General features: G+C 38.5%; 1 protein-coding gene across 3 annotated transcripts in view; it reads right to left on the bottom strand.

Moving 5' to 3' along the window:
• CRYBG1 (crystallin beta-gamma domain containing 1) overlaps positions 1-16,817 on the bottom strand; it is a 155,260-nt gene that overhangs the window by 10,388 nt on the left and 128,055 nt on the right. For all 3 annotated transcript variants that reach the window (XM_070733293.1, XM_070733292.1, XM_070733294.1), the window contains 8 exons: positions 14,509-14,654; positions 9,185-9,311; positions 9,029-9,061; positions 8,656-8,765; positions 7,338-7,467; positions 4,541-4,680; positions 3,329-3,452; positions 2,251-2,409 (listed from right to left, as the gene is read on the bottom strand). In XM_070733293.1, coding sequence (XP_070589394.1) covers positions 2,251-2,409; positions 3,329-3,452; positions 4,541-4,680; positions 7,338-7,467; positions 8,656-8,765; positions 9,029-9,061; positions 9,185-9,311; positions 14,509-14,654 — 969 coding nt within the window. The remainder of the gene's footprint in view (positions 1-2,250; positions 2,410-3,328; positions 3,453-4,540; positions 4,681-7,337; positions 7,468-8,655; positions 8,766-9,028; positions 9,062-9,184; positions 9,312-14,508; positions 14,655-16,817) is intronic.

The following is a 16,817-nucleotide window of genomic DNA, read 5'->3' as shown; positions in this document are numbered from 1 at the left end:
GATGTTAATGAGACTGTACACTGTTAAACATGAAAACTGAAAAAAGGCTTCAATTCAGCTCCTAGATCAATGATGTGCCACAGGTGACATGCGGATCCATATCCACTGGCACATGAGCTGTTGTCCTAGCTCAGCTCCAATGTGCATATGTGTGCCAGCCAGCTGATTTTTGGCTCGCACAAAGGCTCTGGGAGGGCATTTTTGGCTTTCAGAGAGCCTCCAGGGGGTGGGGGAGGTCATTTTTACCGTCCCCCAGGAGCCTGGGGAGAGCAAAGAGCACAAGCCTAGTGGGCCCACCAGAAGTTGGGAAACAGGCCATTTCCGGCCTCCAGAGGGACTCTGGGGGAGGGGGGGAAGCTGTTTTTGCCCTCCCCAAGCATTGAATTATGGATGTGGGCATTCGCGCATGCGCGATAGCATGTACGCACGCAATTTCGGCACCCGAGGGAAAAAAGGGTCCTAGATCAATTGACCAGATTTAACTGACAGGAAGAAAGCCTGTGTCAGTCTCCTTTGCCTGCTTGCTTTGGCTGTCATAGTAATGGGGGGTGGGAAGTTAGGTATTTGGGTGAGGGGGAAGCGTGCTGGTGGTTGTTCTCTGTAGTTTAATAGAATGCTAGAGAGGAAAGTTCTCATCGCTGTCTGCCAGTTACAGCCAGGTGTCATGGACATGTTGATAGCTTGATCAAGGTCAACGGCTTTGACAGACCAGATGTGGAAGACCAAATGGCACACCCACCCATCTTGGGACATGGGGATTGGATGAATTGCCCAGTGGGGGTTATGTGGGAGGATTTGGAGATTCTTTGTATATGCATTTTACGTGCCTTTTGCCTCAGAACTTGCTTTCCTTTCGTTGCTATCACTTCTTGTCCAGGAAAAGTTGGGGTTTTTTTCTTTCCTGGAATTTGAATGGGAGCACACCTGACAGCCTCTATGTACGATTGAAGTTTGTAATTGGATACAAGAAGTGCAAATTGTGTTCTGAAGAACTGGGAATCAAGAAGCTCAATTGGTTTGGGCATCTGACAAATAACTAGATAAATAAATTTATAACTGAACAATTATTTCTACTCTCGAGAGCTGTTTCTACAATTTTACGGATCATTCTGTTTTGTTATTAATTGCTATGGGTCAGCAATGGCAGACAATCAAATTTGCCTTTCCGAAAGGCTAAAAACCCCAGTCAAAATAAAGGCAAAATCAATAGTTTCCGCTTCCTTATTTTTAGCTAATTCCTGCAAATATGTGCAGTGTTACAAAGCAGACCTGAACTCCAGTAGTGGGTTCTAAAATCCTTTACTTCTGTTTTGTGCCGAAGCATCCCAGATGGGAGGGCGGAGCCCCCCCCAGCAGTACCGGGTCCTAAAAACCGGTCCAAACCGGGAGCAACCCACCACTCTCAACTCATACTTTTTAATCGTCGTGCTTGAAGACAGATGTTCAAGAAATAGAGGGGTGTCTAAGATTCAGTTGCTAAGTAAGATAAACAAATACATCAATGAAGGGACAAACATAGTCTATTTTCTTAAATTTCAGGAATTGTTATGGAATCACATAACTAGAATTATACCCTATTTTAGAGGAAAACAGATTAGTAGATTGGGCATTAGCAGCACCCAAGCGTAGTGAGACAAGCACCAACGCCCTTGGGTCATGACCAAGTCTTCTGAGATAATTACTTTGCCATTGCCGAGCCCTACAAGGAATTGCCTCCTAATCTCTGCCACTTTTCATTTCCTTCCCTCTTTGCTTACCCAGCAGGTAACACTTTTAGAAGGGAACCAACCCATTTGCTGCCAACGTAGCCCCTCCAAATGCAATTCTGCTGGATTAAGTGCACCTAGAAAGAAGGTTGGTTGGCAGTAATGACATGCCATGCAGGTTAGGTCTTTTTAGATTGGTAAAAGAGAGGCATCATCTGGAGGCACTTTGAGAATGGCCTAGTTTTTCCCAATCCTGCTAAAGACTGGTTATGGCTCTAATTAATAGGAAGAAGAAACTTAACTCTAATGAAAACTAATGATAGAAATAGCTGAAGAATAATAATGGTCTGAAGCTGAAGAATAATGTTGGTCACAGACTGTATTTACTAGGTAAATAAACAAAAAGAGAACCAGGGTGGACTCCCTTTCAATTACGTTTGTTTCTGTGGGGAAGCAATACCTGTTTCCTGTTTATCTTATGGAAAGTCTGTCAAATATGCTGAATTGTATTCTACAGCAAGATATGTTTCATACAGAACCTTACCCTACACTTGATGAATCCATCTTGATAGACCCAGATCTGGTCTCCAGATTTATTGTCTTCCACAGCTTGTATCCTCAGAAGACTCAAGTCATCCATATTACCATCAGCTGCCATGAATTTTCTGGTCTCTTTGTTTCTGAGTCTGAAGTACACTTGTCTCTGAAATGTAACAAGTTTTCTTTAACAATAATAACACACCTTCAAGATTTAGCATTTCCCACTTTCATTTTAAACTAATGTTAATGTTATCAAAGGAAAACATAACTAAAATATATTACACATTTGTAACTACATTTTGAATATTAATTTTACTGTATATTTTTTATTTTATTTCAAATTAGAAACAACATGCAGATTAACATTGTATATTGCTTAGACTTGATAATATACACATTGAAAACATGATTATTCCTAAACGGAAATGGATGTCTAAATAATTTTTACGAAGAAGACTTTCATGTTAAGCACTTAGGTTTTCCATAAGGAAGTAAAATGAAATCTATTAAATACCTGAGACATTTTAAGTAGATTTTGGTACAATGACATTTTGTAAAAGAGAAGAAAACATGGCATTATGTTTAAAATGTATTACCCCAGATCGGAGAACTGAACTAAATCCTAACTTCTACATTTTAAAAATCCACTGCGGACAAGAAATGTGTGATTTCAGCATTCAGTATCAATAATAAAAGATATTTCTAAAACCTCAGAATGAGAAGTGGAATAATATTCATTAGCATGAAATACTGAATAGACTCACTAGTGATTTTATTCAGTGTTTTCATGTGAAAGGCAATATGCTTACATTTTTATTTAGAGATGTAATTTTGAACAACACTGGATGGTAGAATGAAAATCACCATTTAAAGTCCGAAAGACCATAGTTCTTTCTGCAGCTCATAATATTCATAGATAAAAAAAATCACATGATTTTTTTATCATGTGATTTAAATGATACCCAGGTGGAATATTAAGGCAAAGAAACAACACTGGAAGAGAAGTTGAATGAAGGTAATAGAATGATAAAAACTTCACAAAAACCTTTAATATCCCAAAATGGTCTGTAGTACACTCTTACCTGCAATAAAGGTCGTAGTGAACCAATTTTGTGATAGCCGCTTGTCTCTTTCCAGTTTGATATTTTTCTAGGTGTTAGTAAAATCTGACGGCCATTATAATTATGATGTTCATAAATAATCCATCTGAAAAAAATCTCTAGTTATTATATCTAAAATAATGCTTTCACTAAAATATCATTTTTTAAAAAATACGTAACTTCATAGTTATCTATTAGGGTGGATATTTTAGAATCTATTTGAAGTATATCATTATACTTGTTGGTATATTTCCCATGGCATTCTATAAGAGTTCTTCTAAAGTCTCTTTTATGTCTATTGTGTAATGATTTCACGTTTGAGTCTAACAAAGCCATTTCATGTATTTGAATCTGATAAAGCCATAATGCTTAATAGGCTCTTAGAAAACAAGGTCATGTCACCAAGAAATTGGAGCCTCTCTTTGCTCTAGCCCCAGTCATTTGTACAATAACATAGTTTTATACTGATTTATTACAGTAATTTACAAAGGATCCGTGGGAGCACACATTAACAGCTAAATAACTATTATATCTAAATCCTTAAATCATAGTTTAAATCCTTAACACGTAGTTTAGATTGGCTTATAAACATTTGTTAAGTCATTTGTTAAGAATGAGCTAAATCTAATGATGGGTGAGCAGATTTTTTCTTCTGCAGTCTTCGATCCCCCAAATTAATTATGCATACACCCAGAAGATTCTAGAATAGATTTTGAAAAAAAAGGTCTGTTGAGCCTTTTCTGTTCTTTCAATTGAAGGCGTTTTAATGGAGATGGCTGTATCTTAAGGCAGCAAGATGGAGATACACAGATAAACTATGTTTAACTTTTTAAAAAAGTGGTATAACCTCCATGGTGGAAAATGGGACATATTATCTACCTTTAATAAATTTGTGACAAAAATCATATCAATTGGGTGAAGTTAAGTATTATTTTTCTGGAATTATATTAAAATATATAGTTTTGCTATTTTCTGTAATATAAACATCTAAGAAAAAAATTGTTTAGTCTAGTTCCCTGAGTAAATCTGAAACCAATACCGCAATTGTCAATTGTCTGTGCCTAGCTTGACAAAAAGACAGATACAGTACATACACTTTCATATAGACACTGGAACGATATATTAAAGGAAGCATTATAGGAAATCCTATTTAAATTCTAGAAATAATAAATGTTCAAATTCAAACTAACTTACATGCCACCATGGACTTCTACTGAAGCAATAGGAGAATTGTAGCCAAGAAACTGGAGATTTACTATTTCTGTCATGAATTCAAATTTCTTTCCTCTGAAGTTTTCTTTTTCAAAAAGGCTTATAAGTGGCTCAGAAAATTCCTGTTTTTTTTTTTAAAAAAGGGAGGCCTTAAGTTATTGTTTTGCCAGCAGGGAATTATAGTGCTAATATTCTAGACAGGAAAAGTGATATATACAGTACATGAAACACTGTGAGCGACTTTCCCCCCCCCCCTCCACTAATATATATATACCGGTATTTTGAATAGAATAAATGCTTATATCTTTTCCCACTTCATTTCAATATTTATTATTTAATAATAAATATTAATTTAAATATTTATTATTTTCAAATAATTCCATCATACAAATCTGCCCAGATGGCAAAGTCTAGAATAAAGGACTTTGCTCATTGAAAAGGCATTCCAGGTGTGGAAGGAAAACAAGGAGGAGAAGCAAGGTTGATTTCTTACAACCACACCTTTCATTCTTGGCTGACATTTTCATGAGTCAGCAGTAGCTGGGTCTTCAGAATTCCCCTGCATATTATTGGCATCTGGAATATTTATGGGAGGTTTTTTTAATTGCTGGTACCACAAAGCTAGAATTCCAAAAGATTTGTTTTCTCTGAAGAAGGTTTACTAATAAAACCATACAATTTTCCAAACAAAACCTTCAGTATTTGGAATCGGTGTTCTCCAGATTTCTTGGACTTGGTGATTCTTAGTGGACTTTAGTGAATCACTGAAACTTCATTTGCAAGGAACTAATATATTAGCTAATTATATAACACATTACATAATTGACTTTCCAGAGCAAGTATCTTCTGCCTTAAACTATGTAATTTTTAAAGAATTCTGTTAATTTACAGTTTACTGTTTAATTTATAAACAGTTTCATTCTAGTTTATGATTTAATAATCATAGATAAAAAGTGCAATATGTAGCCTTATTTTATCTACACACACCATGATGCATGGTTGTGCAGAAAAAATAATTTTATATGCCCCAACAACTGCATTGAAATAGATAAAATCGTTTAGCAAAAAGAGCACTTTTCATTACAAGTTCACATTACCCTAATCCTAAATGTAAACTTTGCTTTGGGTGGAATTTATTCTGTTCAGATGGGTACCTATTTTTCAAACTCAAAACAGACTTGTTTGGATCCTCCAGGGACAAATTAATACATTCTTCAAGTAGGATTATCTCTACTCCTGTTGACTTAAGCTTTCATCTAAGAAAAACGGAGGGGCGTAAACATGTTGAAATTCCAGCCCATGTTTATCTTCGCTCTTAATACCCACACAATTATCTTTCTCTCCCTATTTTGTAAAACCTCTTTTCTTTCCGGTGTTATTCCAGCCAATTAGTAACATACTGTAACCAAGAAAACATTATGGCATTATGGAGTTCAACTTAGTGATGTCTTCTCAGATTGCGCTACATAATAAAGCAGTCAAGTATGCTCTAATACCCAAGGATATTTTTTGCTCTTTTTTATCTCATACATATACACCAGCGAACGACTGCCGTCTGATGCACCCTCTGAAGCCGTTGCGAGAGTGGGCGCATCTGGCATTCATGGACGTCAGAATGAGATTTGGCATCTACGCATGCTCAGCAAGCAGAATGTCAAGTGAGGATGTGTGTGTGTGAGCAAGATTTTGGCGATTTTTGCTTCTGCGCATGCGCAGAAAGAAAAAAAACGGCAAAATCTTGCTTGTGCGAACGTCTTCCCATGAGATTTCGCTTGCTGCACACGCACAGAAACCAAATCTTTTGCAGGCGCTTGCTAAGGATGCACAGCCATCACAGATATACAACCCCAGGAAGGTGTAGCTGTAACTATAGATATATGATGCCTCTACCCTGATCACACAAAGACAGAAGTTTGGTTTCTAATTCTATTCTCAAAGAAGACTTAACAGAAAATAACCTTCTCCTCCTCTTCTCTACTGATCTCATTGCATACTTTCACTTGAAGCTGCTTTGCTTTTAATTGAACTCCAGTTGTCTAGGGTGAATCTGAGTTGGTCTAGGATGAAAAATACAGGTAGTCCTCGATTTACAACAGTTCAGTTAGCGACTGTTCAAAGATACAACAGCACTGAAAAAAGTGACTTATGACTGTTTTTCAGACTTCAACCATTGCAACATCAGGAGCTTGCAATGTCCCAGGGCCATGTGATCATCTTTTGCAAGCTTCTGACAAGCAAAGTCAATGAGAAAGCCAGATTCACTTAACAACCATCTTACTAACTTAACAACCGCAATGATTCACTTAACAACTGGACAAGAAAGGTTGTAAAATGGGTCAAAACGAAAATGCTTCACTTAGCAACATCAATTTTGTGCTTAATTGTGGTCGTAATCAGAGGACTACCTGTACTTCAAGATAGTGAAACCGGTGAGATATTTTTTTGTTTTAATTTTTACTTATTTTTATGTTTACACTATTTACAAGTCATGTCATCCTAAAAGATTCTGGGAGGATTCTGGATTTAATTGCAAAATCAACTCTGAAAAAGAAGAGTTAACTATTATTTTTGTTGACTAATGGAGTGATAGAATAATAACTTTCTAAACAAATTAACAATCTGTAAATACTTAAAAGTATCCAGAAGCAAAGATGTTATTACTTAGGATTGTAACTCATATGCTCTCACTGCTATGCATCATATAAATCATTCACATACATTTTGAAGCCTCACCCTTTTCTAACCTACTTGGCTATAATTTCCCCCCCCCAAAACTTACAATATTTACAACTTGTAACGATTTCAAGCATGTTTGGGGCAGGCAACCCATTGCAGACAGATCAGGATAGGCTCCTTCTTCTAACACATACTGATTCCCAGAGAAATTTTCTTTATCATATGCAATCCAACTACAAGTGGGAAAAAAAGGAAGTAAGAACATAAGATAGATTTTAAATAATTTCCAGATTGAAAACCTGCTAACCACTGAGTCAAATGCAGGAACTATTTGGTATTTCTATTCATTGTTTATTTGGTGAAGGGATAGAAATCAGATTTTTAAGAACAATAATATGAATTGGTACAATTTACAAAATCATCAAGCATTTTCCTTTATGTACTTGATAGAAAGAGCATCCAGGCACACTTTCTAAAATATAAGAGTAATAATTCAAACAAGAATCTCATCTTCGCAGCAGGGCAAATGCTTTGGATTTATGGGAAGAAATATAATGAAGAGCCCCTTAGAAGACAGAGAAGGCCTGCCATCTTCGCCACTACTGGTGTGCCCTCTGAGGCTGCCATGGGTGCGTGTGTACCCGGGTGCACCCGTCAGTGCGAGATTTGGCTGCTGAGCATGCACAGCAAGTGAAATCTTGTGTGAGGATGCGTGTGCAAGTGAGACTTTGGCGATTTTCATCGATATCTTTGCTTCCGCGCATGTGCCGGAGCAAACGTTTGGCGAAAATTGCCGAAATCTCACTCGCACGAGTGTCTTCACCTGAGATTTCGCTTGCTGTGCATGGGGGCACGGAGGGGCACGTGCACGCGTCAGGGGCAGCAGCTGCGCATGCATCCCCAAAATCACTACCGGAACATAGCACCTTATTTATTTATTTATTAAATTTGTATGCCGCCCCTCTCCGTAGACTCGGGCTGGAACTTTACCATTCCAGTAGATAACAGGCCATCACTGTTACAAGAGCTGCAGTTTTAGAATCCTTAGAAAAGAAGTTGGTTTAAATGTTCCTGACAAATACTCTGACTCACATTTCTCCCTTCAAATGCAAGGCACTAGTAAGGCTTATTTATTTTTATGGCAAACAAAAGTACATCCTTCAATGTACTTTTGGACTCATCCCTCTGCCATTCATCTTAGGTTAAATTTAACTTATTAAAAACAAAACAAAAAATACAGGAAACTCAGTATAAATGTAGTTGCCAATAAACACCCAGTAACTTGGAGTGGTTGCATTCATCAGCATAAAAGTATGTATCCATCCAGCCCAGTCTAAATGACCTCCCTTTGCACCTCTTTCAAAAATGTGCTTCCATAATAGCTTGTTGACTAGAACACTTCAAAGTAACACTTCACTCACCTGCCAGATAATACCTTTGAAGATTTAGCAGGAAATTCCACAATTTGAGAAACATCTTTCTCAAGTATTTGACTGCTGCCTTGGAACTCTGGTTCTGAAAATAACTGGACCTTTAAAGGCAACAGAGATAATATAGATTAACAATACATCCAGACATAATTCATCTTCTCTCTCATGATACAAATGAAGCAGGTTCATATATGCAGTCTTATCTCTTTTTTTGTTGTTCCTTCCTGGATTATCTTTATAGGCTGAAAACTATTCTATTAGCAACTCTCCTCACATCCCAATTCTTCACTTTTCTTAAGTCACTTATACATCAGACTCGGCTTTCATTCCATATTGCTTATGCAAATTATTTGATTTATTTTACCTTAAATTTTCCCACATGATCATTGATGATATCCTAAAAAAATACAGAAAACAAAAAATAAGAAAATGACACCAGAAAAAAGTATAATAATTTCTAAGGGAGTAAAAACATTTTAAAAATTTGTTTGTTTGTTTTTTAAAAGAGGAATCTTCTTACCAAAAATATGGGTTGAACTGAAGATATCTTATTATTCTTTGCTCCCCAAGCTTCAAAGCTGGGGTACATTCCTTTATCAAGAATATATTGTTCTCCTGTAAAGTCAGGGTTTTCATAAGCCACCCACCTAAAAGAATGTCAATTTTTATTTTATTATATAAATTATATCAAATAATTGTAGTGAAACTTTACATTCATATATATTAAGGACAGAAAAAAATCAAAACAACAGCATGACATAGTTGTATACATAGTTTTTTTTTAGGGAACATGGTTTGCCTCGGTGTATAATTTTTTTCAGTCCACTTAACAAATAACACATTTGGGGGGGGGGGGGGGGAAGGATTCAATTTGTATTTCCATGCAGGATTTATAGGAAACTGCTTAACGACAGTCATATAACACTTTAGAAACTTATATCCTTTTTCCTATTATTATGCAATTTGAAAACACAATTCTACCTCCTCTAAGGTATCTCCTATTGAACTCAATTCAGTTTCAGCACTGACATATTAATAATGAAGTTAAAACTATTTTTCATTGAACACATGTGAAATTACATATGGGTTCCTTTAATAAAGTCTTTATATGTTGCATCCCCCCTCCCCCAATTCTCTAAGTGTAACCTCAAAATGTCATAAGATATTATAAAAGTGACTGTTATGTGCTTTGGCCACTTCTCTCTCTTATTTTATGTTTATTCTTATGAATGTTAACTACCTGGTAATTCATTGGTTAATGTATATTCCAATGTATAAATCCAGACATAGCTGTAAATTGTAATGTGACAAGATATGAACAACATATTAACCACTAAGTACAAACAGGCGTGTTTGCACTTGAACCTGAGCTCAAAGTTTTGAAAACAGTCCAGGCCTGGCTGGTTCTCAAAGATATCAGGCTTTTCATTCTACAAACATGCTACTCCTATTGCATTAATGCATAATTGAAAACATGAATATGAGGTTATGCTGAGAATCTAAATAAAGAATAATGGTTTCTCCATTATGCAGTAAGACTATCATGAAAATGTATTGCTTGATTTGTGCCAGCTACCAGTACACTTTTCCTTCCAAGTCCCTTAATCTGTGCTTTCACAACAGGAATAAGTAGTTTTTTTGAACTGCTATTGAAGCAGGAAAAACATTTTGAGTGTCCTTTAAATTGTTTAATTACTAGGTATGGTTCTCACAGAGGGGTGAAAAGACACACTAAGGCAGTGGTCCCCAAACTACGGCCCGGGGGCCGGATGCGGCCCGCTGAGGCAAATTATCCGGCCCGCGGCAGCCCACAAGATTTTATCAATAGATATAATAAGCTCCCGAATCTCCTGTCAACTCACCGCGGTCTGCTGCTGAGCGAGGAGGCGGTACAGAGGCAAGGGGCGGGGATGATAGGAGGGAGAGAGAGAGAGAGGGAGAGATACAAAGAGGGAGAAAGAGAATGAGTGAGAGAAAGAAAGAGAGAGAGGGACAGAGAAAGAAAGAGAGAGAGAGAAAGAAAGAGGGAGAGATAGAGAGGAAGAGAGAAAGGGGGATAGATGGAAAGAGAGAGAGAGAAAAAGAGAAAAAGGAGAAAATGATGGAGAGAAAACGAGGGAGAGGAAAATGAAACAAATGAGAGAGAAGAAAAGAGGGAAGAGAGAAATGGAGAGGAGGGAGGAAGGAAGGGAAGGAAGGAGAAATGGAGGGAGTTTGTTGATTTAAGTTTAAATTACTTTATTACTTAATTATTTAATTACTTCTTTATTTTAAATATTGTATTTGTTCCCATTTTGTTTTTTTACTTTAAATAAGATTTGTGCAGTGTGCATAGGGATTTGTTCATAGGGTTTTTTCATAGTCCGGCCCTCCAACAGTCTGAGGAACAGTGAACTGGCCCCCTGTGTAAAAAGTTTTGGGACCCCTGCACTAAGGATCTCAGTGATTTGCAGAGAGAAAGTCAAATATAAATATCTGGCCATAGAAGGTGTAGCTGCTTAAGTAAAATACTGCTGCTTGTATGTTAATTTTAACTATGATCCATTTTAGCTCCTGATGAAATTCAAGTGAGGTTTCTTTTTCTGTATTTAACTGTATGATTTTAATAATTTGTATATAGTTAAAAGAAAGAAAACATGAAGAAGCTAGAATAGCACGTTCTTCAAATTATAGTTGACTTGATCCCTTCCTTATGCTTATTTCTGTTCATACCTAAGAGGATAGAGGCACGTTTGCACTTACAATAACCTATTTATTGTTTAAAGTATTTTGATGGAATTTGAGCAACCAGGTTTTTTAAAAAAAAATCATAGTCAGTTACCCAAAGTGAGTTTGAAGTCTGAAGTCAGTAATAATTTCAACACCAAGCTATGATCAAATGGTGTACAGTATAAACCTTTAAATGAAAAGTTGGGGAAATCCCAGAAAATTCTGAGTTGGGATATATTCCATAGGAACGCCCCAATAATAGATGTCAGTAGTGAATACAAGTTCTTCCCTTGCTTTGATTTCATTCATGGGAACTCAGTACAGAAGACTAATCTGAGTCGGATTAGGATTCTGTGTTAATCACCACTCCTGAATCAGTACAAGGACATTTGTTTATGTTGCCAAGCACTTCAACTTCAAAGTCCTTTGACATAGTTGCCAAACTATGACAAATGTATTCCTGCAGGGAATTAAATATTTATGTAAAGTGGCAGAACAGTGTAATACAGTACACCTTTTGTCTCTGAAAGGAAGAAAGCAATAAGGTTTGTGAGCTATTACACTTATATAATTGCAAAAAATGTGCCTTACATGAGAAATTTCAGAGCACTGAAACTTTTTACTTAGGGCCATAGATCACCAACATATTAATCAAACGCTCATTTTAAAAATTTTTGGAACACTTAATTCATTTCAAACTGAACATGCGCCAGCAATGTAAAAAAAGGCAGACTAGTTTTAGCCTGCATTAGCAGTTGTATAATGTTCAAATTAGGGGAACAGATAAATCCAGTCTATTCTCTATAGGTGAGAAATGTGCTGAGTTCTGGGCACCACATTTTAAGAACGATTCAAAGAAATTAAAGAAATTCAGAGAAGGGTAATGGAGATTATAATGGGACTAGAAACAAGTTCACTAAAGAGAGATTAAGAGTGCTGGGCATATTTAGTTTTGAGAAAAACTCATGAGGAGGGACTAAGTGTACTTCAAATACAGTACAGTGTTCCCTCGATTTTTGCGGGTTTGAACTTCGCGAAAAGTCTATACCACAGTTTTTAAAAAATATTAATTAAAAAATAATTCGCTGGTTTTTTCCCTATACCACAGTTTTCCCCGCCCAATTACGTCATATGTCATCGCCAAACTTTCGTCCGCCTTTAATAAATATTTTTTTAATAAACTTTAATAAATAAACATGGTGAGTAATAATCTAAATGGTTGCTAAGGGAATGGGAAATTGTAATTTAGGGGTTTAAAGTGTTAAGGGAAGGCTTGTGATACTGTTCATAGCCAAAAATAGTATATTTATTTCCGCATCTCTACTTTGCGGAAATTCGACTTTCGCGGGCGGTCTCAGAACGCATCCCCCGCGAAAATCGAGGGAACACTGTAGTACCTCGTGATATGAACCCCTCGTCATACAAACTTTTCAAGATATGAACCCAGGGTTCGGAAAATTTTTGTCTCTTCTTACAAACTTTTTTCGCCTTATGAACCCGCCACCCGAACGCAAAACCCGGAAGTTCGGCAAAAGTTCGGGTTCGGGGTTCGGGTTCGTAAGGTCGCCGAGAAGCGCCGCCGCCCAGCTGTTGCTTTTTGAAACAGCCGGGTGACTTCTCGGCGTTCTCCTGAATGCCAAACCCGGATGTTTGGCAAAAGTTCAGGTTCGGTGTTTGGGAGGCCGCCAAGAAGCCCTGCCGCCCGGCTGTCACCTTGCCAGAAGAGCCGCGGAGCTGTCGGCCGGTCGGGAGGCTCAAACGGAGATGGGGAATCCCAATAGGGAATTCCATAGGCGGAGCTTTGACGTCATGAAGATGTCCTTCCTGGCCGGCCGAAACGTGCACTCCAGGAAGGACGTCTCCGTGACGTCAAAGCTCCGCCCATGGAATTTCCTATCCACCTCCGTTTGAGCCTTCCGACCGGCCGACAGCTCACAACAAAGTAATACATAACATGTAGAAATCTAAATTTAAAAACATACTAAAACCCCAATTTCTTAAAAAAACAGTCACTCGTATTCAGTCAATCAAACATGAATTCATTTGTCGGGCGGGACTAGATGTTGGTCTAAACAGTGCCAAGCCTGTCGGCAAAAATAGATCTTTACAATCTTGTGGAAGGCGGGGTGGGTGGGGGCAGGGCGAATCTCTGGAGGGAGTTGGTTCCAAAGGGCCGGGGCCGTGACAGAGAAGGCTCTTCCCCTAGGTCCTGCCAGGAAACATTGTCTAGGCCAACTCTGTGGGACCTGACCGGCCTCAGGGTCACATGCTTGGCAATTTGTTCATAATTATGACCGTTGCAGTATCCTGTGATCATCTGATCATCTTTTGCGTCCTTCTGACAAGCAAAGTCATTGAGGAAGCCAGATTTCTTTAACAATCAGTTACTAACTTGCCAACAGCAGGGAGTCACTTAACAACTGTGACAAGAAAGATTGTAAAATGGGGCAAAACTCATTTAACAAATGTCTCACTTAACAACAGAAATTTTGGGCTCAATTGTGATAGTTAAGTCAAGGACTACCTGTTCTAAGCACAATTCACCAGTGTACAAACAATTGATGGACAGAGATGTAGACTTCCCTTCATTGGATTTATTCAAGTGGAAGCTAGGGAGCCGTCTATTTTGAGAGGCTGCTTTAATTTAGATTTCTTTACTGATGAGAGAGGTAGACCCCGTTGCCTTAATGCAGTGGTGAAATCCATTTTTTTCACTACTGGTTCTGTGGGCATGGCATGGTGTGGCTTGGTGGACGTGGCAGGGGAGGTATACTGCAAAATCTCCATCCCCATCCCACTCTGGGGCCAACTAGAGGTGCTGTTTTTCGCTTCTCCAAACTACTTAAAATTTCCGCTACCGGTTCTCCAGAACCTGTCAGAACCTGCAGAATTTCACTCCTGTCTTAATGCCCTCTTTCAATTCTGGGAGCCTAAGATTAATCTGCGATCATCTTCTTAATAACATTTAAAATTCACCCAAGAAACTGCACATTAAAAAAAAAAGTTTCATAAGGGAAATCTTTTTAATATGAAGAGTTTTCACTCAAACCATTAATGAATATAATGTCTTATGCCCTTGTATTTATTCCCCTATGCCAACATTTCCCATTAAATTTAAATGAACATCTTACTTACACTCCATTAGTTACATTTATGGATTGTGTCCTTAATCCATAGCCGGTGTCCTTCAAATTGGAAATAATCCCTAATACATTTATACTGGAACCTTTACTGCCAAAGTCTTTTTCGGTGTACATTATCATGTGAGGGTGCGTTGGATCCTGAAGAAAGAAAAATCAAATGAAGATAAAGAGAGAAATGAAGACATAAATTAACTATTAATTTATTTATTTATTGGATTTGTATGCCACCCCTCTCCGCAGACTCCGCAGACTAAGAATATTTTTCTCTTGAGCATATTATTGTTGCCTTGTATTTAGATATGGTAGGAAATGCAACAGAGACTGAGTCCATGTAAAGAAGAAACCAACAGTAAGAGGTACCCGTAAAGAAAAAATATTGGAGGATTAAAAAAAGAAAGAAAGAACGACCTAGTACTCTCATGGAAACTGCCTTCACTTTTTACAAGCAGTTAGGAACTTCTGGTTTGAGGGTATTTAGCCGATTAATTGTTCAACCAAAAGGAATCCTTTAAAGGACGATATTAACCCTTAAACATCCTTCAGCTATCTCAGTGTCCTCTGGATACATTGGAATTTCAATGCCCAAAACTGAACCCAAATGTTAGCAGGTCCAATAACCAACATATCTGGAGAACAGCAGGTTGGAAACAAGTGCACTCAAATGTTAATGGCACATTTCCTCTGAAGTCCATCTTGATGCTCTAAAGTCTGTGAGGACAAAGTTGCCTTCCAGCAAATGAAGTGCTGTGAAAGAGCAACACGAGCCAACCTCATAGGAAAAACTAATTTCAATCACCCGAGCACATGCTGCCTTAAGCACTTTCAGTGCTTCAGGTAAGGTGGATGCTGACTAACATGCATCCGGGCACAGATAGTTTGCTATGGGCATTTCTCTCCTTAATGCAGGAAGTGGTGTAGTGGCAAACCCTCCCCTTCTTTCCTGTACCAGTTGGTGACATTACATAATTACACTGGAGTTGTTGTCTTGGCTTTCAACAATTTGCTAATGGGTCCATGATGTCATACCCCCATCGGAGGCTGAATCCGCCGGGGAGGATGAGCTGGGGCTGTGGCCAAAGTAGACTGGGGGGGGGTAGTTTTGGAGGAACGGGGGAAGGAGCAGGACGAGGCAGACCCTAGCCCCCCAGGCTTGGGATGGCTTGCCAGCAGGGAGGAATGGGAACAGGACAACCAAGAGAAGGCAGGCAGTGGAGATGAAGAGCAACAGAGCTCACTGACGATGGAGAGTGGAGAGGAAACGGGAACAGCGCAGGCCGACCCAATGACCTGGAGACTAGAGGCTTAAGGAGATGCGGTGTGGAGCATTTGTCAGGAACAAATGCTGAACTTTTGGAGTTTTGTGTGCTGTTACCGACATTTGGAGTTTCCTAGACTTTTTGCCTGATTCCTTGTTTCCTGAACTATTTGCCTTGTTCCTTTGCTTCCAGGACTCATTAACTTATTCCTTTTTACCCCATTGAATTTATTGCTTTGAAGCAGTTGTGCTAACAGCGTTTTGCTGGACTATCTGCAGCCAGAGGCTGCTGGAGGGATGTGTGTGTGTGTGTGGGTGAGTGAGAGAGAGAGAGTGAGAGAGAGTGAGTGAGTGAGAGAGAGAGAGAGAGAGAGAGAACTTTGCTCAGGGACTAAATCTGGGAGCGTTGGAGGAAGGTTGGAGCAATAAAGGGACCATTTGAACTATCAGCTGACTGTGCTGCCTCTGTGCCTTGCCCTGGGTTTTCACACATTAATGGAAACAAATACAGAAAACAGGTAGAAAGTTCCGCTTCCCTAAGTACGATATCCTCCTTATGATATGGGAAGTACGGTATACTTCCCATACCGTAAAAAAGAAAGAGGGGCCTGTTTGATTCTGGTATGCTCTGAATGTCTGTACCTTCTACTTTCTCCTTACTTCAGAGTAGCCTCAAGCTCTGATTGATTTTCACCTCTGCCATTTTAACAATCTTGTTTCTCTATTTCTAGAGAATTAGAGAGAGCGTAAGCTGCTATCATTATCAATTCTCTTTTATTACTTCCCTTACAAGACAAATATACATTGGTTCTTGGCACATCTGTCTGTATGGCTTGACATTTCATCAGAATCATGGACAGTCCAGATAAGCAAGCAATGCATCAAATCCTGCAGATACCCAGAATAACCCAGGGATGAGGCTCAGATAGTTATACAGTAAGTAATACAATGGACTACTGTTCACATCATGTCAGTAAGATTTCTAGCAATGATATTGGGGGAGTCGGAAGCTACAGCCCAAAGGAATAGAAAAGGAACAGGTAAGA

This window comes from Erythrolamprus reginae, chromosome 1 (assembly GCF_031021105.1).
Source record: "Erythrolamprus reginae isolate rEryReg1 chromosome 1, rEryReg1.hap1, whole genome shotgun sequence".
Taxonomy (NCBI): Eukaryota; Metazoa; Chordata; class Lepidosauria; order Squamata; family Dipsadidae; genus Erythrolamprus; species Erythrolamprus reginae.
Note: the sequence above shows the minus strand (reverse complement) of the source record. Positions and strands in the feature narration are given on the sequence as shown.